The 24,797-nt window shown below is 40.1% G+C and overlaps 1 protein-coding gene and 2 non-coding genes across 3 annotated transcripts; 1 reads left to right on the forward strand and 2 right to left on the reverse strand.

Annotated features, from left to right (window-relative positions):
• Positions 1-3,241: 3,241 nt before the first annotated feature.
• On the reverse strand, positions 3,242-3,316 carry Trnat-ugu (transfer RNA threonine (anticodon UGU)). The gene has a single exon. It is a non-coding gene; the product is annotated as a tRNA-Thr (tRNA).
• A 336-nt stretch (positions 3,317-3,652) lies between these two features.
• Positions 3,653-3,727, forward strand: Trnat-ugu (transfer RNA threonine (anticodon UGU)). Its single transcript has one exon. It is a non-coding gene; the product is annotated as a tRNA-Thr (tRNA).
• A 4,660-nt stretch (positions 3,728-8,387) lies between these two features.
• Positions 8,388-24,502, reverse strand: LOC126235730 (uncharacterized). Its single transcript, XM_049944508.1, has 2 exons — positions 24,209-24,502; positions 8,388-9,013 (listed from the first exon to the last, which is right to left on the reverse strand). The coding sequence occupies exons 1-2, from the start codon at positions 24,328-24,330 to the stop codon at positions 8,494-8,496; spliced, it is 642 nt and encodes a 213-aa protein (XP_049800465.1). The 5' UTR covers positions 24,331-24,502; the 3' UTR covers positions 8,388-8,493.
• Between the last annotated feature and the right edge of the window lie 295 nt (positions 24,503-24,797).

Raw genomic sequence — 24,797 nt, forward strand, 5'->3', positions numbered from 1 at the left:
CGGTACTACGTAAACCCGCCCAATATCTCTTTTGTTATACGAAATAAAGCAGTGGATTCAAATATATATGCGTGGTAACTTAGTAAATAGGATTGATAAACGTGCCTATATGATTACGCATGATTTATATTTGAGCCAGATCTATTCCATAAAGTTTTGTCTGCAAATTGTTCTATTACGTTAGGAGAATGATTACGAAAGTACGTGAGAATACCACATTTTTAAAATGTGTTCTAATAAAACCAGGCCGACAATCAAAAGTAGGCTGTAGAAAACAGTAAAAACTGTATTCGTATCAATACAATGTAGATTAGCGGCCAAGTTGCAACAGTAATAATAGTCTTCTGGTAACGGAAATGGTTATTGAATGGAAAATCGTAGGTTCAATATTTGCATAATGCAACAATTTTTTTTTCTTTTTGTATATCATCCTGTGTGAACAAAGTACAATTTATTATTGTCAGCATCCTAAATATAAGTTTAGACCATACTGTACAGTCAATCAGATCAAATTTTTTACCAGTCACGGTAAATTAGTACGCTACCACTCACTATTTTTCGTTTGTATGTACGGGTTCACACTGAAGTATCTGATATCCAGCTTTTCTATGTGGTTTTCAGGATACCAATTTTCTTGGTGCACGAGTACTGTGTTGTGTTATGTTTGGCTCTTTATTGTGGTATAATGCCAGCCGTAATTTTTCCCGAGGGCATGCAGCTTTACTGTATGGTTAAATGATGATGGCGTCCTCTTGGGTAAAATATTCCAGAGGTAAAATAGTCCCCCATTCGGATCTTCGGGCGGGGACTACTCAACAGGACGTCATTATCAGGAGAAAGAAAACTGGCGTTCTACGGATCGGAGCGTGGAATGTCAGATCCCTTAATCGGGGAGGTAGGTTAGAAAACTTAAAAAGGGAAATGGATAGGTTAAAGTTAGATATAGTGGGAATTAGTGAACTTCGGTGGCGGGAGGAACAAGACTTAAGGGTTATAAACACAAAATCAAATAGGGGAAATGCAGGAGTTGGTTTAATAATGAATAAAACAATAGGAGTGTGAGTAAGCTACTACAAACAGCATAGTGAATGCATTATTGTGGCCAAGGTAGACACGAAGCCCATGCCTACTACAGTAGTACAAGTTTATATGCCAACTAGCTCTGCCGATAATGAAGAAATTGAAGAAATGTATGATGAAATAAAAGAAATTATTCAGATTGTGAAGGGAGACGAATTTAATAGTCATGGCTGACTGGAATTCGATAGCAGGAAAAGGAAGAGAAGGAAACATAGTAGGTGAATATGGATTGAGGATAAGGAATGAAAGAGGAAGCCGCCTGGTAGAATTTTGCACAGAGCACAACTTAATCATAGCTAACACTTGGTTCAAGAATCATAAAAGAAGGTTTTATATATGGAAGAAGTCTGGAGATACTGACAGGTTTCAGATAGATTATATAATGGTAAGACAGAGATTTAGGAACCAGATTTTAAATTGTAAGACATTTCCAGGGGCAGATGAGGGCTCTGACCACAATCTATTAGTTATGAACTGTAGATTAAAACTAAAGAAACTGCAAAAAGGTGGGAATTTAAGGAGATGGGACCTGGATAAACTGAATAAACCAGAGGTTGTACAGAGTTTCAGGGGGAGCATAAGGGAACAATTGACAGGAATGGGGGAAAGAAATGCAGTAGAAGAAGAATGCCTATCATTGAGGGATGAAATAGTGAAGGCAGCAGGGGATCAAGTAGGTTAAAAGACGAGGGCTAGTAGAAATCCTTGGGTAACAGAAGAGATACTGAATTTAATTAATGAAAGGAGAAAATATAAAAATGCAGTAAATGAAGCAGGCAAAAAGAAATACAAATGTCTCAAAAATGAGATCGACAGGAAGTGCAAAATGGCTAAGCAGACATGGCTAAAGGACAAATGTAAGGATGTAGAGGCGTATCTCATGAGGGGTAAGATAGATACTGCCTACAGGAAAATTAAAGAGACCTTTGGAGAAAAGAGAACCACTTGTATGAATATCAAGAGCTCAGATGGAAACCCAGTTCTAAGCAAAGAAGGGATTGGAAGGAGTATATAGAGGGTCTATACAAGGGCGATGTACTTGAAGACAATATTATGGAAATGGAAGAGAATGTAGATGAAGATGAAATGGGAGATATGATTCTGCGTGAAGAGTTTGACAGAGCACTGAAAAACCTGAGTCGAAACAAGGCCCCAGGAGTAGACAACATTCCATTAGAACTACTGACAGCCTTGGGAGAGCCAGTCCTGACAAAACTCTACCATCTGGTGAGCAAGATGTATGAGACAGGTGAAATACCGTCAGACTTCAAGAAGAATGTAATAATTCCAAGCCCAAAGAAAGCAGGTGTTGACAGATGTGAAAATTACCGAACTATCAGTTTAATAAGTCATGGCTGCAAAATACTAACTCTAATTCTTTACAGGCAAATGGAAAAACTAGTAGAAGCCAACCTCGGGGAAGATCAATTTGGATTCCGTAGAAATATTGGAACGCGTGAGGCAATACTGACCCTACGACTTACCTTGGAAGCTATATTAAGGAAAGGCAAACCTACGTTTCTAGCATTTGTAGACTTAGAGAAAGCTTTTGACAATGTTGACTGGAATACTCTCTTTCAAATTCTGAAGATGGCAGGGGTAAAATACAGGGAACGAAAGGCTATTTACAATTTGTACAGAAACCAAATGGCAGTTATAAGAGTTGAGGGGCATGAAAAGGAAGCAGTGGTTGGGAAGGGAGTGAGACAGGGTTGTAGCCTCTTCCCGATATTATTCAATCTGTATATTGAGCAAGCAGTGAAGGAAACAAAAGAAAAATTCGGAGTAGGTATTAAAATCCATGGAGAAGAAATAAAAACCTTGAGGTTCGCCGATGACATTGTAATTCTGTCAGAGACAGCAAAGGACTTGGAAGAGCAGTTGAACGGAATGGATTGCGTCTTGAAAGGAGGATATAAGATGAACATCAACAAAAGCAAAACGAGGATAATGGAATGTAGTCGAATTAAGTCGGGAGATGCTGAGGGTATTAGATTAGGAAATGACACACTTAAAGTAGTAAAGGAGTTTTGCTATTTGCGAAGCAAAATAACTGATGATGGTCGAAGTAGAGAGGATATAAAATGTAATGATAATTAAATGGACACCCTAGCTGCAAACAGGCGTTGATGTACTTCATTGGGGACATGTTGAAAATGTGTGCCCCGACCGGGACTCGAACCCGGGATCTCCTGCTTACATGGCAGACGCTCTATCCATCTGAGCCACCGTGGGCACAGAGGATAGTGCGTCTGCAGGGACTTATCCCTTGCACGCTCCCCGTGAGATCCACATTCCCAACATGTCCACACCACCACATTCTTTCGGGAACAGATACTACTGTCATATATAGTTAAAATATGGCCTCCCGGCCATTGACCTTCTTGTGCGAACGCACACGCTATGCCCGAACTCGTACGGGACTTGGTAGATTAATCTGCCACGAGTAATGAGTATGATGGGCAAACATCTATTAGGCGCACTACGAATGTGGTGGTGTGGACATGTTGGGAATGTGGATCTCACGGGGAGCGTGCAAGGGATAAGTCCCTGCAGACGCACTATCCTCTGTGCCCACGGTGGCTCAGATGGATAGAGCGTCTGCCATGTAAGCAGGAGATCCCGGGTTCGAATCCCGGTCGGGGCACACATTTTCAACATGTCCCCAATGAAGTACATCAACGCCTGTTTGCAGCTAGGGTGTCCATTTAATTATCATTTCATTTCTAGCAAAGCTGCATGGTCATCCACGGTAACTGTTCTTTCGGAAACGGATACTACCGTCATATATAGATATAAAATGTAGACTGGCAATGGCATGGAAAGTGTTTCTGAATTGTTAACATCGAGTATAGATTTAAGTGTCAGTAAGTCATTTCTGAAAGTATTTGTATGGAGTGTAGCCATGTATGTAAGTGAAACATGGACGATAAATAGTTTGGACAAGAAGAGAATAGAAGCTTTCAAAATGTGGTGCTACAGAAGAATGCTGAAGATTAGATGGGTAGATCACATAACTAATGAGGAGGTATTGAATAGGATTGGGGAGAAGAGAAGTTTGTGGCACAACTTGACTAGAAGAAGGGGTCGATTGGTAGGACATGTTCTGAGGCATCAAGGGATCACCAATTTAGCATTGGAGGACAGAGTGGAGGGTAAAAATCATAGAGGGAGACCAAGAGATGAATACACTAAACAGAATCAAAAGGATGTAGGTTGCAGTAGGTACTGGGAGATGAAGAAGCTTGCACAGGATAGAGTAGCATGGAGAGCTGCATCAAACCAGTCTCAGAACTGAAGACCACAACAACAACAACAACAACAACAATGCAAACAAACAATCTAAGTGATAGTTTGCGTGTGTGTCGGGTTTATCTATATAACTGAGGACTTAAAGTACCTGATAACCTCAGAAAGACGAATACAGTGCATGAGCGACAAAACAACACAGGTGCAAATGCCCCACAAAATACTTAGTAAATATTTGAACTTGACAACGAGAAAAAATTGTCGAAACACTTCGAGATAAGCATCAAAACATACGTAACTGACGCAGTGTTTCATTATTTAACTAATAAATTACAGCTGCAGGCTTGCCAAATATGTCGATTATGATGTGTGAAATTGAGTCAAACGTTTCTACTTCCCAGACAGTTCCCATCACATCAGCAGTTTTTATTCGAAAATAAACCTTTATTAGATAATAAAGAAGCCTCTAACAAGTATTTTTATGCTTATTATGTACATATACATAAAGTGTGAAAATGCAAGGGGTATCCTATATGTAACTTTTGCAGGTTAAAACTTTATATCACACCATTTTTTGGAAGTCACTTGAAAAGTGTAAAAGCAAGGTTTCACTGTATCTTAAGGGTGGAGCCCTTGTTTTCATTCTGATTTAATAGATATGAGTTACATGGCCACAGCTGTAACAGTATTTACAAACTGCTGTCAGAATGCTGATATCAGTTGACCATGCACAACACAAAAGAATCAGAACAACAACAATAGTTGTAACATCACATATGCATATTTGACACAGAGAGAGTGTTGTTGGGCTAACAAAATCATGCTAGGACTACAGCAACATTCTGTTGTAGACCAACTAGTGCCATGCCATGCTAGCAAAATTGATTACTGTAAAGATATTTGTGTACCAGCAGCATGCCATGCCATATTTGTTCCATAAGGTCAGATGAGGAACTGAATGTATGTCGTGCACTTCTGATTTCCACTTTCTTTTGTAACTCCCTTATCTACAGCCATACCAAATTGAATGACTATGCAATTTGTAAAATATTGTCTAAGGATGGGTCTAGTAATTTCAATCCTTTCAGTCATACTTATCTGCCTGGTCCAAGTCATAACACGGCATTACAGATTAATACATCTGCATAACGTTATTTACAATTATAGTCTGCAAAATCACACCTGTAACTGAAAACACCCTCACACAGGAAGTGAAAATTAATATGGATGAGGAGCAGGATGAAGGTTTGTGAATTCACAATAAGGAATTTCATGTGGCACAGCATTGTTGGATTTTGGCAACATGTCACAAAATATGAGCCAATATAATGTAAGATCACTTACTGTGCCACAGGCTGAACCAAGCAGAAACCATATTAGATTATAGCTTAAATTCTGTATTTGAAGGTTTTTGCAATAAAATTTGTTGTCTATATAAAAAAGTACATTGTCTTTTGTATGATTTTTTGTAGTTAGCTGTGTGCATCTCCATTGATTATGTACAAATGAACACTTTGTTTGGGATTAACTTGGAGGATATGGAGGCAAACAAGTTAAAAAACAACTCTGAAACCTGTTTTATCGTGTGCACGTTAAGTGTATTTAGTAGCCCACTGTTTTCCAAAATTGGGTTTCTGTGTTCTTTTGGCATCTTAGTGAAGTTAACAAGTGTACTTCAAGAAAGTCTAAGAAGAAAGCTCTGTATAATGTGCACACTGGAGAGCCAACAGCTTCTGCTATAGAACACTGTAGTTGCAGGTGTTGTCAATGAGCACATCCCACGTGATTCCTTTGAGTGGAAACCCTGTCTTTGTCCAAACCCGTGGTCACCCTATACTCCATTTTCACGTCATCTGTAAGAGCAGCTTTAATTAATGGAATCTGAGTAGTGCCAGGTCTGTAGTACATTTTATACTGAATATGTGAAGTTGGTGTAACCTGATTACTGGTTTTAAAGTTGTGAAAACTACAGTTTATTGAATACACACTTTATTATACAGAAAGCACAAATAATGATGGCACTGCATCTCCAATGAACTGTATTGATACAGTTTAGTTTGTCATAGTGACGCAGCAGGCAAAACCATTTACACAGTATATGCAAATTGCACAAGATGAGGTAGCCAGTGTGCATATTGCCTCTGAATGGCAGCATGTCACAGAGAATGTGGCTTATATGATGCATCACAGTTAGAACATTAGCAATGGCAAGAGCACTGAAGAAGCCCTTTCCCTAGTTAAGCAGTTTCCCTCAGTGTCCTTAGTTAAGCAGTTTCCCTCAGCAATACACTGCTGTTATCATTGACTTCCAAAAATAATGCAATATTACCGATAACATGGAAAGGACATACTGCTACTCACCACAAAGAGGAGACGCCATGTTGCAGACAGGCACAATGAAAAAGAATGATGGAAATATTTCAGCTTTGGGAAATCATCCTTCTTCACAAATAGAAACCACACACACAAGAATAACTCATTGCCATTGTCTCCAGGCACTAAGGCCTGAATGTAACTGAATCTGAGCAGTGGGGGTACGGAAGAGGCGCGAGACGAGGGGTAGCAGCTTAGAGGTGAGGAAAGATACTAGTGCTGCCTCTGGAAGCATGTAGGGACATGTTGGGGACACGATAGAGTTGCCAGGTGCAGCATCGAGAGGCAGTGCTGGGGGAGGGGGAGGGGCCTCGAGGAATGAGGAAAGGGAGCATAGAAGGAGAAGAAGAAATGACTACACACGTGGATAGGCATGTGTACTACTGGAGTGGGAGCAGGGAAGAGCAGACGGAATATAGGGCTAGTGAAGGTCGAAGCCAGGGGGATCGTGGGAACAAAGGATATGTTGTAGGCAGAGTTCCCATTTGTGCAGTTTACAAAAACTGATGTTAGCAGGAGGAATCCAAATGGCACAGGCTGTGAAGCAGTTATTAAAGTGAAGCACATAATGTTGGGTGGCATGTTTAGCAATTGAGTGGTACAGCTGTCTCTTTGCCACAGTTTGGCCATGACCATTCATGCAAAGGAAGAAAGGTTAGAGTTTAAGGTTCCATTTACAGTGAGGTCAGTAGAGATAGATCACAAATTTGGATTAGGAAATCAGTTGTGCCCTTTTCAAAGAAACTATCTCAGCATTTGCCAACAGCGATTTAGGAAAATCGCAGAATATCTACATCAGGATGGCTGGTCGCAGATTTGAACTGTCATTCTGCGAGTCCAGTGTCCTAACCACTGCGCCACCCCTCTCTGTGTCATTCACGCAGACAGACATCTTGTTTGTTGTCATGTCCAATTAAAATGCAGCACAGTGGTTGTAACTAAGTTGGTAGATCACATGGCTGCTCTTACAGGTGGCCTTGCATTTAATGAGGCAGGAGATGCCAGTGACAGGAATGGGGTCAGTGGTAGTGAGAGGATGCACTGGACAGGTCTTGCATCTACATCTGTTGCAGGGATACCAGCTAGGAGGCAAGGGGCTGGGTGCAGGGAAGGAGTAGGGACAGGCTAGGGTATTGCGTAGGTTGGGTGGTTGGAAGAGTACCACTATGGGATAGGTGGGAAGAATGCAACAGAGGATATTTTTCATTTCAGGGTGTTTTGGAGGAATGTGGTTAGAATGTCGACACCCTCGGTCCAGATCATGAAGATGACATCAGTGAATCTGAACCAGGTGATGGGTTTGGGATTCTGGGTGGTTAGGAAGGATTTCTCTAGGTGACCCTCGAGTAGATCAACTCAGAATGATTCCATTCAGGAGATGCCAGTGACAGGAATGGGGTCAGTGGTAGTAGAGGATGCATTGGACAGGTCTTGCATCTACATCTGTTGCAGGGATACCAGCTAGGAGGCAAGGTACTGCCATTGCATAACCATAGATTTGTTCGTAGGTGATGCCTTACACACACACACACACACACACACACACACACACACACACACACACACACACACACACACAAAGGTAAATCTTTGTTTGTATAACATTCATTTGCTAGTGGATTTTGGTTACTCAAAGAAATTAAAATGCAAATACACTGAAATATTGTTTTGGAAAATCAAACACGTTTTAAGTTGGTAGAATACCATTTAATAAAACTAAAATGTATATATTAGAAGTTGATATTTATAATTAAAAGAAAAACTGCAATTCATTTCCAGTTAGAAACATTTTCACTTGTTACCAGCTGTGCTACCACTCCAAATACCATCCTTAACTTTTTGTTTTTTGTACAATTTCAGTACCTTCTTTCCAGGAACAAGTTCCTGCGCAAGACCTGGCCTCTTTTTCTTACTTACTACACTTAGTAAATTCTCACTACATTTGCTAATTTCAGAATCACCAGTTCCAACACTGTCATGTAAAACAACTGTCTGACCATTATATACATCACCACTTTCAGACTGATTTTCTGTGTTCATATTTGGCAAATCAGAATCATGTGCAAATTTGCAGTTGTGGCCAAACCTACATCTTCCTTTCCTGAAATTCCAACATATTTTCTTCCCATTAATCATCGTTATCTCTTCTTTTGTTGGTGTCATTTTAACATGTTTCTCAAGAATGGCTTTCTTTGCATTTTCTGCCTCTACAAAGGGATTAGAGAACACAGAACTCTTCATGCAGGATATGCCAGCAGAGCCAAACTCAGGATGAGGAAGCTTCTCAGAACTGCAGCCTCCTTTGATCGTTCTGAAATGAAGGGATACAAGTTGTAATTATAGAAAGTTTTGCCCTGTATTTAACTAAACTTCACTGAAACAGTATAGTAAATTATGAAATTAACAAATAATGCTAGTACTAAAGTGTGCCACAGATTACAATTTCTATTCATTTATCTTTATTAAAAAAGTCATCTTCAGGGCTATTCAACAGCCTTTGTACTGTGCTACTCAACTGCCTTATAAAGTGCATGTAGTATGAGGTGCGCACACAGTTTTGGGGCAGTACATGTGACAGGGAGCCTTGTGTTAACACTTTATGACTTGAGGTAATGATGTGTGAGTGAGTTTTAAACTTTACACTTAGTCTTGGAGGTAGCAGTGAGGAGACCACTCTCACTTTACTGGACACCAAATAACTACATTTGTATTAAGGTGCTCTACATCATGGTCATTGGGACCCTAGCTGAATTTGACTCGTGCACTTAGTGAAAAGAACAAGTAAGTCTTTTCTCACAAGCAATATTACTGTACAGTTGTGTCCCACTGATATATCAGCAACATTTTTTTTATGCCCTGAAAAGTAATCATTTATGGACCAGTCATGTGGGGAGGGCTAAATCCCTACCAACACCAACACTCCTTATTCTCCTGTTTGTTGGTGAGCTAACTGCAAATGAGGAGTGATGATAGGCGATAAGATAGAACTGTCCTGCCATTTGCCCTTTATATAAGAGCAAAACTGTGGTAAAATCATACAATTTTAACATGAATGTATATGGCTGGTTGTGAACAAGAACTGGATTGACCAACCCACTTGTAATTCATTAAATCTTCCAGTGTTTTGGGGATAAAATCAGGTGACATACTAAACTGTACAACAATCATATATCTGTATCACTGTAACCAAAATGTGTAGATGTCTAATTACTAGAACCGATAAAAAATTTGTAATGATCAAAATTGCTCTAAAGATAACTGTAAAATATTACAACAGAGAATCACCCGATTAACATATTACAGTTATAGATGTGTACTAACATTTCACAAAATTTTAAAATATGTGATACATTTGTCCCATTGTTGTCTAAAATAGCAGAGATCCCAGGTAAGCTGAGACTTGCCCTCTTGACGATAAATAAAACATTTCTGCTAAAATATGTTAAACTGAAACAACTTTCACATACTGGCTGGTCATCTCACCAAAAATGGAAGCTGTGTATCAATGAAAAATGCCCTATTCTTAGCCTGGTAAATGTTACTTCCTCCCATCACAGGGGTTGGCAACAGTTTATCTTATATGTTGTAGGATTAGACTGTTGTTTTACAGGGACTGTTGTTTTACAGCCCTTCTATTGTAGGTCAATCAGGTTAAAAAAAATACCTTAACAAGAGAACTGTAGCAATATTCTCCCTTAACACTTAACAGTAATGATCAAAAATAACATTTTCAAAGTTGAAACATGCCTTGTTTCAGTGAAAATTAATGGAGTGGTGAAGGGGAGGGGTGTTAGTGGGGGAGAAGGTCAGGCAGGGGTTTTCCCTGGGCTGAAAACAGCCCCCTCCACTGATGAGTAGGACTGTTCCTGCATTAGGTATTGATAAAATTAGCTTTCATTACCATTAAAAGGTCTAAGGCATCAGGTTCTTAAGATATAAGAGTGAGGGAATTCATAAAAGGATGCCAAATATTTATAAATTATGCCGACATGAGGGAAGTATACAGCTGAAGGCCCTTTGGGGACAGTATTGCTTCATCAAATTGGTTTGGCTGTCCACAACTCACCCCCCCCCCCTCTGTCTCCCCCCTCTCTCTCTATCTCCCCCCTCCCTCCCTTCCCCTGCTTCCAACAACTCATTTTCTCGTTGTCACATGATCCTTCTACTCACCAATGAGATGATAGCAACTGGGATTATATCTGCATCATGTTGCTACCTCCCTCAAATGACTTTTATTGCTGGTTAGTCTGATGTTATTGTAATTGTACAACAAATAGAAAAAATGTACAAACATGTGAATCTCAGTATGCACTATACGATGCAAGCATATGCATACCACCGTACATTAAACTGATGATTTCATGGGGGAAATGTATACAAAATATTGAAACTTCTTAATCCAGAAATTTTCAAGACAGCATATACTGCTGCCAAGTGAAAGCTTCATTCTATACAAAGCTTTGCTTTAAATTTGGTGATTTCAATAACATAATCCCATTTTCATGGCACCAATGTTAAAGCTTGGTGGTGGTTCAAATGGCTCTGAGCACTATGGGACTCAACTGCTGAGGTCATTAGTCCCCTAGAACTTAGAACTAGTTAAACCTAACTAACCTAAGGACATCACAAACATCCATGCCCGAGGCAGGATTCGAACCTGCGACCGTAGCGGTCTTGCGGTTCCAGACTGCAGCGCCTTTAACCGCACGGCCACTTCGGCCGGCCTTGGTGGTGGTGGTGGTGGTGGTAGGATTCCTGCAGATTGGTATTATTTTCTGTGGTACCAATATAAAAAAAGGTGAAGGCAAGTGTGATGAAAATTGCAAAATGATAAATATATCGCTAAGTTAAATATGAAACATATTCAAAAAACACATATGCATATTTACACCATGCATGCACTCACATATCCAGAAATAACAACACTGTATTAATAGAGCAGACAAATTTCAATAAAATATGGACACTGACTGGCAGAGCAAAATGTAAAACATCAATGTAAATACACACAGTGTGCTAATCCTGTGAAAACACATTAAAATCTCCAATCTGTAACTCTAGACCTCAGTCCAGACAGCTCACAATATTTTTAAATGTGCATTACACTCGCCTTATCATCAGCTAAAATAGAGGGCAGATCTCTACTTAAAATATATACTGCTGCCCTCACATCTGAATATAAAACTCTTGTTAAAATGTGGTATGTCGCTTTCCTCATTCCCCTGAATTCCAACATGCAGAATCTTACTTTCTTCTTCTGTTATTGTTGCAAGAGAAGATAACGATGAATAATCTGGAACATTTTCTCTGCTGGGTACACCTGCTGAGTTGCTTGAAGAGCACTGAGGTAAACAGAGCAAATTCTTCCCTCTGTCATGTCATTTCTGCTCCAGTGCCTTTGGGTCACATACAGTTCAATGTGAACTGCAAATTTTTTTGGCAGGCAAATCCTGAGGCTTGGTATGGGAAAACATCTGAGTAGTAAACATAGTCCTCATGTTCAGATTCATCAGTACAGACTGCAATAAAATTTTGATGCTTGCATGAAATACCTGTATTGCAAAAGAAATTTTAAAAACTATATTGAGGACACTTCCTTTAAAAACAAAAAGAGTAACTCTGGGTTTCTTCAGAAACCAGTGTGGTTATCTGCTGCATGCTAAGTATAACACAATATCTGCTGCATCAGTTTGTAAAATATAGCTATTTGCTTGAATTTCAAAGGGGTTCTTTGTTTATAAGTGATTATTGCAATGTTTACTATAGGTGGGTAAACAGTTATCTGTGGCATGCAGCGTGCCTTATATAACAAATAAATTTTATGTACTTGCCATACCTTGAAGAAATGCCACATAACGAGAAGTGATAGCTCTCCGTCCTCATCATCAAAGTTGGGGCTGGAGCTGGTTTTAAATGTCCATGTGATAGCGTGCCCACATGATTTCTTCATGATGGACTCCACACACGTCATCATGCAGGGTGACAGAGCAGCCCCAGATATCATACAGCATTAATTTTGCCAAATCATAAAAAAAACTCTACAAAACTGGTGTAGACAAATTCTGTCTGCTCCCTATGACTGGTGGGTAATACATTTTAAAATAATGAGCACATTGAGGAATCATCATTTTCAATCCCTAACCAGAAACCTAACAAAATGTTTAAAACTAGCTGAGTTCCCAGCATTCCTCTGGTATGTTTTTATTTCAATTCTATTAGTCCATCTCTTCCTCTCCCCTCTCTCTGTCCATCTCCTCATACACGTCTCTCCCCCCGTCTGTTGTTTCCCCTCTCTCTGCCCATCTCCTCCTCTTTCCTTTCTATGTCCATATCCTCCTCTTCCTCTCCCTGTTCATCTCTTCCTTCCCTCATATCTTCTGAACTATATGTCATACAATGATATTATTTTGTAGGGACATTCAGCAGCATCTGTGGATACTGTCTGCTAAATGTGATACAAATACAATTAGTAGCAAAGAAGCAATAAATGAAAATATCATGGTCTGCCCAACAACAGTTTTAGTGCATGATCAGCGAAAATCAAATAGGGGTAATGCAGGAGTCAGTTTAATAATGAATAAAAAAAATAGGAGTACGGGTAACCTACTAAAAACAGCATAGTGAACGCATTATTGTGGCCAAGATAGACACGAAGCCCACACCTACTATAGTAGTACAAGTTTATATGCCAACTAGCTCTGCAGATGACGAAGAAATTGAAGAAATGTATGAGGAGATAAAAGAAATTATTCAGATAGTGAAGGGAGATGAAAATTTAATAGTCACGGGTGATGGGAATTCGATAGTAGGAAAAGGAAGAGAAGGAAACATAGTAGGTGAATCTGGATTGGGGGGAAGAAATGAAAGAGGAAGCCGCCTGGTAGAATTTTGCACAGAGCACAACTCAATCATAGCTAACACTTAGTTCAAGAATCATAAAAGAAGGTTGTATACATGGAAGAAGCCTGGAGATACTGACAGGTTTCAGATAGATTATATAATGGTAAGACAGAGATTTAGGAACCAGGTTTCAAACTGTAAGACATTTCCAGGGGCAGATGTGGACTCTGACCACAGTCTATTAGTTAAGAATTGTAGATTAAAACTGAAGAAACTGCAAAAAGGTGGGAATTTAAGGAGATGGGACCTGACTAAACCAGAGGTTGTACAGAGTTTCAGGGAGAGCATTAGGGAACGATTGACAAGAATGGGGGAAAGAAATACACTAGAAGAAGAATGGGTAGCTTCGAGAGATGAAATAGTGAAGGCAGCAGAGGATCAAGTAGGTAAAAAGACGAGGGCTAATAGAAATCCTTGGGTAACAGAAGAGATACTGAATTTAATTGATGAAAGGAGAAAATATAAAAATGCAGTAAATGAAGCAGGCAAAAAGGAATACAAACGTCTCAAAAATGAGATCGACAGGAAGTGCAAAATGGCTAAGCAGAGATGATTACAGGACAAATGTATGGATGTAGAGGCTTATCTTTAGGGGTAAGATAGATACTGCCTACAGGAAAATTAAAGAGACCTTTGGAGAAAAGAGAACCACTTGTATGAATATCAAGAGCTCAGATGGAAACCCAGTTCTAAGCAAAGAAGGGAAAGCAGAAAGGTGGAAAGAGTATATAGAGGGTCTATACAAGGTCGATGTATCCAGAATGAGATTTTCACTCTGCAGCGGAGTGTGCGCTGATATGAAACTTCCTGGCAGATTAATCTGCCAGGAAGTTTCAAGGGGCGATGTACTTGAGCATAATATTACGGAAATGGAAGAGAATATAGATGAAGATGAAATAGATATGATACTGCGTGAAGAGTTTGACAGAGCACTGAAAGACCTGAGTCGAAACAAGGCCCCGAGAGAGCCAGTCATGACAAAACTCTACCATCTGGTGAGCAAGATGTATGAGACGGGCGAAATACCCTCAGACTTCAAGAAGAATATAATAATTCCAATCACAAAGAAAGCAGGTGTTGACAGATGTGAAAATTACCGAACTATTAGTTTAATAAGTCACGGCTGCAAAATACTAACGCGAATTCTTTACAGACGAATGGAAAAACTGGTAGAAGCGGACCTCGGGGAAGATCAGTTTGGATTCCGTAGAAATATTGGAACACGTGAGGCAATACTGACCTTACGACTCACCTTAGAAGAAAGATTAAGGAAAGGCAAACCTATGTTTCTAGCATTTGTAGTCTTAGAGTAGCCTCTCCCTGATGTTATTCAATCTGTATATTGAGCAAGCAGTAAAGGAAACAAAAGAAACATTCAGAGTAGGTATTAAAATCCATGGAAAGAAATAAAAGTTTTGAGGTTCGCTGATGACATTGTAATTCTGTCAGAGACAGCAAAGGACTTGGAAGAGCAGTTGAATGGAATGGACAGTGTCTTGAAAAAGAGGATATAAGATGAACATCAACAAAAGCAAAACGAGGATAATGGAATGTAGTCAAATTAAGTCGGGTGATGCTCAAGAAATTAGATTAGGAAATGAGACACGTAAAGTAGTAAAGGAGTTTTGCTATTTGGGGAGCAAAATAACTGATGAAGGTCGAAGTAGAGAGGATATAAAATGTAGACTGGCAATGGCAAGGAGAGCCTTCCTGAAGAAGAGAAATTTGTTAACATCGAGTATAGATTTAAGTGTCAGGAAGTCGTTTCTAAAAGTATTTGTATGGAGTGTAGCCATGTATGGAAGTCAAAGATGGACGATAAATAGTTTAGACAAGAAGAGAATAGAAGCTTTTGAAACGTGGTGCTACAGAAGAATGCTGAAGATTAGATGGGTAGATCACATAACTAATGAGGTATTGAATAGGATTGGGGAGAAGAGGAGTTTGTGGCACAACTTGACTAGAAGAAGGGATCGGTTGGTAGGACATGTTCTGAGGCATCAAGGGATCACCAATTTAGTATTGGAGGACAGTGTGGAGGATAAAAATCATAGAGGGAGACCAAGAGATGAATACACTAAGCAGATTCAGAAGGATGTAGGTTGCAGTAGGTACTGGGAGATGAAGAAGCTTGCACAGGATAGAGTAGCATGGAGAGCTGCATCAAACCAGTCTCAGGACCACAACAACAACAACAACAACAACAACAACATGTCGTCTGGAGTTGTTGGAATATCGCGATAGACAATGTCTTTAATGCAACCCCCCCCCCCCCCCAAAAAAAAAAAAAGTTACGAGAATTTAAATTATGAGACCTAGCAGGCCAAGTAACTGTTTCTCCTCAATCAATCCATCTGGCAGGATACCTTCAGTTCAGAACATGACGTGCATGAAAGGCATTATATGCTGGACGTCCATCGTGTTGATACCATATAAGCATTCTGGTTCTTAGGGGCACTTCATCCAGAAGAGGAGGAAGAATTCATCTGAGGAAGCTGGCATACACTGTGCCGTTTAGACTACCATTGATGAAATAAGGGCCAATAATTTTAGTACCAAGCATCCCACACCAGACGTTAACTTCCCACTGATGCTGATGTTCCACCTGTCTAAGCCATAGTGGGTTGTTGCTGGACCAATAATGCACGTTCCTTGTATTTACCTGTCTTTTGTTTGAGAAGGAACATTCATCGGTAAATAGAATATTGGAGAAGAAGTTCGGGTTGGCGAGGATTTGCTGCTGTGCGCACTGACAGAACTGTACATGATTCTGGAAATCGTTCCCATGCAATTCTCGATGTAGGTATACAAGGTAAGGATGGAACCGGTGGCGTGTAAGAATACAATGTACACTGGTTCTAGAAATGTCAAACTCTTGTTCAAGCTGTCGTGTGCTTACATGTTGATTCATAGCAACGGATTCGAGAACAGTAACTTCAGCAGCTTCATCTGTGTGAGTGCTACGACGATTGCATTGTCATGGGTTAAAACTTCCCGTTTCCTTCTTTGCTTAGGTCTGGTTTTCCATCTGAGCTCTTGATATTCATACAGGTGGTTCTCTTTTCTCCAAAGGTCTCTCTAATTTTCTTGCAGGCAGTATCTTACCCCTGGAGATATATGCTTCTACATCCTTACTTTTGTCCTCTAGCCATCCCTGCTTAGCCATTTTGCATTCCTGTTGATCTCATTTTTGAGACATTTGTATTCCTTTTCACCTGCTTCATTTACTGCATTTTTATATTTTCTGCTTTCACCAATTAACTTCAATATCTCTTCTGTTACCCAAGGATTCCTATTAGCCCTCATCTTTTCACCTACTTGATCCTCCGCTGCCTTCACTATTTCATTTTTCAAAGATACCCATTCTTCTTCTACTGTATTTCCTTGCCCTGTTCTTGTCAACCATTCCCTAATGCTCTCTCTAAAACTCTCTACAACCTCCCATCTCCTTAAATTCCTTCCTTTTTGCAGTTTCTTCAGTTTTAATCTACAGTTCATAACCAATAAATTGTGATCAAAGTCCATATCTGTCCCTGGAAATGTCTTACAATTTAAAACCTCATTCCTAAATCTCTGTCTTACCATTATATAATCTATCTGAAACCTTTCATTGTCTCCAGGCTTCTTCCAAGTGTATAGCCATTTTTCATCATTCTTAAACAAAGTGTTAGCTATGATTAAATTGTACTCTGTGCAAAATTCTACCAGGTGGCTTCCTCTTTCATTCCTTACCCCCAGTCCATATTTGCCTACGACTTTCCCTTTTCATTTTCCTACAATCAATTTCAAGTCCCCCATGACCATTACATTTTTGTCTCCCGAAACTATCTGAATAATTTATTTTATCACATCATACATTTCTTCAATCTCTTCATCATCTACAGAGCTAGTTGGCATATAAACTTGGACTACTGTGGTACGTGTGGGCTTCGTGTCTATCTTGCCTACAATAATGTGCTCACTATGCTGTTCGTAATAACTTATCCGCATTCCTGCTTTTTTATTCATTATTAAAGCTACTCCTGCATTATTATTATCTGATTTTGTATTTATAACCCTGTATTCACCTGACCAGAAGTCTTGTTCCTCCTGCCACTGAACGTCACTAATTCCCACTATCTAACTTTAATCTATCCATTTCCCTTTTCAAATTTTCTAACCTACCTGCCTGATTAAGTGATCTGACATTCCATGCTCCAATCTGTAGAATGACAGTTTTGTTTCTCCTGATAATGACGTCCTTCTGAATAGTCCCTGCCCAAAGATCTGAATGGGAGACTATTTTACCTCCAGAATATTTTACCCAAGAGGACACCATCAATGTTTAACCATACAGAAAATCTGCATGCCCCCGGGAAAAATTACAGCTGTTGTTTCCCCTTGCTTTCAGCCGTTTGCAGTACCAGCACAGCAATGCCATTTTGGTTGATGTTACAAGGCCAGATTAGTCAATCATCCAGACTATTGCCCCTGCAACTACTGAAAAGGCTGCTTCCCCTCTTCAGGAATCACATGTCTGTCTGGCCTCTCAACAGACACCCCTCCATTGTGGTGGCAGCTACAGTACGGTACTGTATTGCTGAGGCACGCAAGTCTCTCCACCAACGACAAGGTCCATGGTTCATGGATGCGAACTTGAAGAGAGTACATAAACAAATTGGAGAAAAAGACAAATTCAAAAGGCATGTGAACCGACTCCACAACAGCAGTAACAGGCAACTGCTATTCCATTGAGCATCGCACATAATAACCCAACAGTCTAAAGGGTGACCTCACAAGGATAGTGTGAGTGTAAATTAATCGAGTGAAGTGAGGTAGTGGAGGTTAGTTGGAGACAGGAACTACTGGAGTGTGCATCCAGAAAACAGCAAGAGAAAGATTCAGTGAAAGGACAGTTCCTATCTATATAACTGAGGGGAGCTGTTATTAAAGGAGGACACGGGGAAGAGGGTTAGCAACTGAAGTTTATCGTGTTGTGCTCTATCTTACCCCTTACCCACCCTATTCAAATTATGGACTTCCCCCTTTTTCTCCTCCAAAATGTGGCATTCATGTGTAGCCTAAGGCCTTTCACTGAGTTTAAATCCTACCACAAGAAGTTAGTTTCCAGTCGGGAGGTGAGTGAAAATTTCTCACTATCACCCAGTTCTACTCTCCGTGACTAATGGCTGTGCGCCTCAACAGCGAGGTCCCCTGTGCCTTAACAGCGAGGTCTTTCACATACAGTGACATTACATTGCACAACAATAGACCCCACTGGCTATTATAGGTGCAATTCTGTTGGCTTGAATTTTCGCGTACTTTGCTACCCATCCAAATATCATCTCCTTCCCTAATTACTTCAAGCGAGGGAGAGTGGCCTGGTGAACAGAATAGGTTCTCTACTGAGTACCTGCAAAAGATGGATTGCAGTGCACTTGGTAATTGTAACAGGTGAAAAATTCATAGCGCGAATAGGTATCATTTCTCCAGTGTCCACTATATTGCACATATCTCCATACTGTAAGCACCAAATCTGTTTTGTTCAGAAATCTTGAGGTCAGCACCAGGGCAAACCAGCGAGTACAGTAGTAGTCCTCTAAAAAGGCAAACAGTTGCAATGATCTTACAAAATGTTGTACAATTGTTTCATAATAAAATAAGGAAGATGAGAGCTCGCATAGAAAGGTATTGCTGTTCATTCTCTACATGCTGTTCAAGATTGGAATAACCCTCTGCCAGGCACTTAAGTGTGATTTGCAGAGTATCTGTGTGGATGTAGATTGCGGTTGTGAAAATGTAATCTGGCGTGTTCTATCTCTTTTTTGCTGACTAGCTTTAAATTCAAACAGAGATTTTTCACCATCTAGGTTAGCTGTCGATTCCACATATGGGGAAAGAGAGATGGTCTACATCAACTGCAGTAATATCTTGCTTTGTGCATATTCTCAATGGCTTTGTTGTCCATGGGCAGTTGGTTAATGCCACTGTCATGAATAAGTGATTACCCAAATGGAATGTCAGTTAAGAAGAATTTGCTTCTGGCTAGACAATGCTGGTCTGCCAGCTTCTGCACATCAGCTGGGAATTGGGGCTTGTTCTATTGACACCTGTCACCAGCATGGACCCTTCATGGTAGATAACATTGATGAACTTCAGATGTGTAACCTTTGTTGACCAATACCCTTGGCACATATTATCAAGCCAAGAACTCTGAGGCTGAAAATGTTGAGCAAAAATGGACAAAGTTCAAGAGTATTGTACAATATGCCTTAGACAGGTATGTACTGCACAAAATTGTGACGGGTGGAAAAGACAACCATGATCCGGCTGTTCATTTTAGAAAGCTGCTTCAAAAGCATAGGGAGATTCACTGCAGATTTAAATGAAGGCAAAGCTTAATAGACAAACAAAAACTGAACAAAGTCAAAATTAGCATAAGGAAAGTGGTTTGTCAGACATTCAACAAATTTTAAACTGGGGATCTATCTACCAATCTGACAAAAAATCTCATGAAAGTTTGGTCCTACATGAAATCGGTAAATGAATCAAATCCATCTGTTCAGACACTTTGTCACCATAATGGCATTAAAAGGAAAAATAACAGAGAGAAGGCCAAAATACTATTTCCTTTTTCAAAATTACTTCACCAAGAGGGACTACACTGCAGCTCCTCCGATAACTTATAATTCATCATAAGAATATCAAAATGCCAGATATCGAAATACATGACTGTGGGATAAAAAAGCAACTAAAGTCATCCAACAGAGGAAAGGCAATTGGCCCTAATGAGATACATATATGATTCTACGAGGGCAGTTCAATAAGTAATGCAACACATTTTTTTTCTCGGCCAATTTTGGTTGAAAAAACCGGAAATTTCTTGTGGAATATTTTCAAACATTCCCGCTTCGTCTCGTATAGTTTCATTGACTTCCGACAGGTGGCAGCGCTGTACGGAGCTGTTAAAATGGTGTCTGTAACGGATGTGCGTTGCAAACAACGGGCAGTGATCGAGTTTCTTTTGGCGGAAAACCAGGGCATCTCAGATATTCATAGGCGCTTGCAGAATGTCTACGGTGATCTGGCAGTGGACAAAAGCACGGTGAGTCGTTGGGCAAAGCGTGTGTCATCATCGCCGCAAGGTCAAGCAAGACTGTCTGATCTCCCGCGTGCGGGCCGGCCGTGCACAGCTGTGACTCCTGCAATGGCGGAGCGTGCGAACACACTCGTTCGAGATGATCGACGGATCACCATCAAACAACTCAGTGCTCAACTTGACATCTCTGTTGGTAGTGCTGTCACAATTGTTCACCAGTTGGGATATTCAAAGGTTTGTTCCAGCTGGGTCCCTCGTTGTCTAACCGAACACCATAAAGAGCAAAGGAGAACCATCTGTGCGGAATTGCTTGCTCGTCATGTGGCTGAGGGTGACAATTTCTTGTCCAAGATTGTTACAGGTGATGAAACATGGGTTCATTACTTCGAACCTGAAACAAAACAGCAATCAATGGAGTGGCGCCACACCCACTCCCCTACCAAGAAAAAGTTTAAAGCCATACCCTCAGCCGGTAAAGTCATGGTTACAGTCTTCTGGGACGCTGAAGGGGTTATTCTGTTCGATGTCCTTCCCCATGGTCAAACGATCAACTCTGAAGTGTATTGTGCTACTCTTCAGAAATTGAAGAAACGACTTCAGCGTGTTCGTAGGCACAAAAATCTTAACGAACTTCTCCTTCTTCATGACAACGCAAGACCTCACACAAGTCTTCGCACCCGAGAGGAGCTCACAAAACTTCAGTGGACTGTTCTTCCTCATGCACCCTACAGCCCCGATCTCGCACCGTCGGATTTCCATATGTTTGGCCCAATGAAGGACACAATCCATGGGAGGCACTACGCGGATGATGATGAAGTTATTGATGCAGTACGACGTTGGCTCCGACATCGACCAGTGGAATGGTACCGTGCAGGCATACAGGCCCTCATTTCAAGGTGGCGCAAGGCCGTAGCATTGAATGGAGATTACGTTGAAAAATAGTGTTGTGTAGCTAAAAGATTGGGGAATAACCTGGTGTATTTCAATGCTGAATAAAACAACCCCTGTTTCAGAAAAAAAAATGTGTTGCATTACTTATTGAACTGCCCTCGTACAAAGAATATGCAAAAGAAATTGCTCCTCTTCTAGTAACAGTGTACTACAGGTCGCCAGAAGAGATTGGAAATAAGCTCTGATTATTCCTGTTTTTGAGAAGGGTCATCAAACAGATGCTCTAAAGTACAGGTCTATACCACTGATGTCGGTCTGCTGTAGAATTTTGGAAATTTTTTATGGTCATGTATTATGACGTTTCTGGAGACAGAAAATAATCTTTGCAGAAATAAACATGGATGCTGCAAATATTGCTCATGTGAAACCCAGCTCACTCTGCTTGTCCACAAGACCCAGAGGGCAGTTTATTTTAATGTCCAAACTGATTCCATGTTCCTTGACTTCCAGAAGGCTTTTGGTACAGTACCACACTGGCACCTAATGAATGAAACACAAGCGTATTCAATATCTGACCAGCTTTGTGATTTGATTGAAGAGTTCCAAACAAACAAAACACACCAGGTCATTCTTAAAAGAGAAAAATCTTCTGACATAAAAGTAACTTGGGGCATACACCATAATTATGTTATGAAACCCATCACTTATTACATTACAGATAATGTCAGAAGTTCTGCCAGACTTTTGTAGATGGCACTGTTATACACAGAGATGTTACAGTGCTTGCAAACTTGCAGCAAAATGGAGGACAGGGCTAAAAGAGAAATCCAAAGAAGTGCAACATGTTTCATCATAGGGTCATTTAGAATGTGCCAAAATGTCCAGTAGCAGGTGTTAAAAGAGAGATAATGTGCATCAGTTTGGTCAATTGTTAAAATTCTGAGGGTGTACACTGTAGGAGAGAGAACCTATGTAATGCTTCCTCCCAGCTGTGTCTAATTAAAAACACAACCTCATGGGGTTAAAATGAGAGAGTTGAGCTCACACAGAGACTTATAAACAGTTGTTGTTCTCACAGACCATTCATGACTGGAACAGAAAAGGGGGGGGGGGGGGGGGGGGAGTGACACTGGTACACAACATGCTCTCCACTGTACACCATAAGATGGCTTGTGGTGCATCAATGAAGGTCATACAATGCTTTATCAAACTGAAAGAGACATGCTTTATCTTCTACACTAGACACTGATACAATTCAGGCTGTTGAGGGACTTTTATTTCAAATCTGCATGGTGTGGTAAACAACAAAACTTGCTGTCAAAAACAAAATCCAGAGTGAAAATAAAACCTTCAGAACAGTGTCCCAGAAGTTTTTGGCTTTGCAGCTGAGTTGTCATTTTCTCTTTGCAATTTAAAGTGTGAATTTAACACAAACACTTTTTGGCCATTTCTCCCACTTCTAAATGGTCATCTGGAACTGCTGCTTTGGATTTGGAAATAGGAGCACAATACTGCAGCCTTATCAGCATGGAAGGAGGCCCTACGAAAACTAGTGTTAGTGGCAAAAACAACACTTGCAATATCAGCACACTCCCTTGGGTGAAAGCCATGCGACAGAACTTTCTTGGCTCAATAATGGTAAAAGTTACATAGAGGAACCTCCTACCACACACATTTTTCATAGTTTGTTTGTAACAGGTATGTATACACCATGCACCAAAATTCGTTGGAGACTTGTCCAATGTCTAATAAAGGTTTCCTGACTTTCCTGTACAGTTCTAGTTTGTATGGCAAAAAGTGCATAAAATATGTCATGAATGTAAACATTAGACTATGCTACAGATCATTCTGTTACTAAAACCTACATTTGTAATTGTTGGCTTCACCAGCTTACAACCACATTATCACTTTCCATCCAACCCAGACCTCAGGCTATGCTACAGATCAGTCTGTCAACGCAAGCAATATTTAGAGATGGAAAGGGGGGGGGGGGGGTAGAGGGTAATACCACAAACTAACCTTCAATAACCAAAGGCGTTATGAGATAGGAAAGACTGTTAAAAATAGGAATATTTTCTTCAAAGCTATAGTCATAGAACTGTCCAACAATACTCATTATACTTCCAAGTGGTGTCATAAGTCTTCTTAAACAAATATTAACGGCATATTTACTATTACATGTAAAAGTACACTTGTAACTAATACTTGTACTATTGATATCAATTTAGGTTCAAAGTGGTTGGCGACCGCAATCAATCATAAGATGCATCCAATTACTACACAATAGAATTTATGTGAGAAGCCTTCTGTATTTAACTGCATAAACTTTCAAGAACGTGACTGCCCCAAGTGTTTCAGTATTGGCTAACGTCTCATTCTTTCTCATGCAATCAAATGAAAGAACACAAAAGTAAAACTATTTGAATGCGAGTTGATACATTCACAATAATCTCCAACGTATACTCAGTTCTGTAAACAAAATTAGCGCATTTTGTTACACAGCAAAAGTGACAGCTACAGTTTACTTTTGTTATTGTGTGTTAATAACATCGAATACTCAGAGCGACAAAAGCAATATTTACTCTGCGTAATGCGAACGAATCGATTCAGAAAATACTTAATATGTGCTAAGCTTACTCTTCGACATCTTCTTCTGAATCTGTGTCACTGCTACTTTCTGAACCAGTAGAACTGTAATCTGCCACCAACGACGCCATATTCACAACAGTAAACAAAACAATATCAAGGTACATAAACATAAAGATAAACAAGCATACTGTGATTCGATCTGTCAAATAAACTCTGATGCCGCTTCGATTCAATATATAACCCACAGTCTTGGACTGTGCTATAACCTGTGTAACAAGTCGATCTTAATAGAAGACATTGTTAAACCACGTATCATCGACAATTCGTCCATCTTCGACAAGCAGGTCTATTAGTATACTGTTACACTAGTTTAGAATGTAGTATATAAGAGGAAACACTAACACGAGGACGTATGTTTGTTAACTGAACACTAAAAGGCTGGCAAACACGCAATGCTTTTCTGCGCAAAACTCTGCGTGTATATCAGGGAGTGCAATCTCATCCGGTGGGCTGGGAATTGCTGAACACAGGGCCCTTGTAACGTGTCTGACTCGCGTGTTTGATCGGTATAGTGTTTCTTGTCTTTACGTACACACTGAATTTTGAAACGGATGATGTATGTCGGTGTTCTGGACAG

The sequence above is a fragment of the Schistocerca nitens genome, chromosome 1 (assembly GCF_023898315.1).
Source record: "Schistocerca nitens isolate TAMUIC-IGC-003100 chromosome 1, iqSchNite1.1, whole genome shotgun sequence".
NCBI lineage: Eukaryota > Metazoa > Arthropoda > Insecta > Orthoptera > Acrididae > Schistocerca > Schistocerca nitens.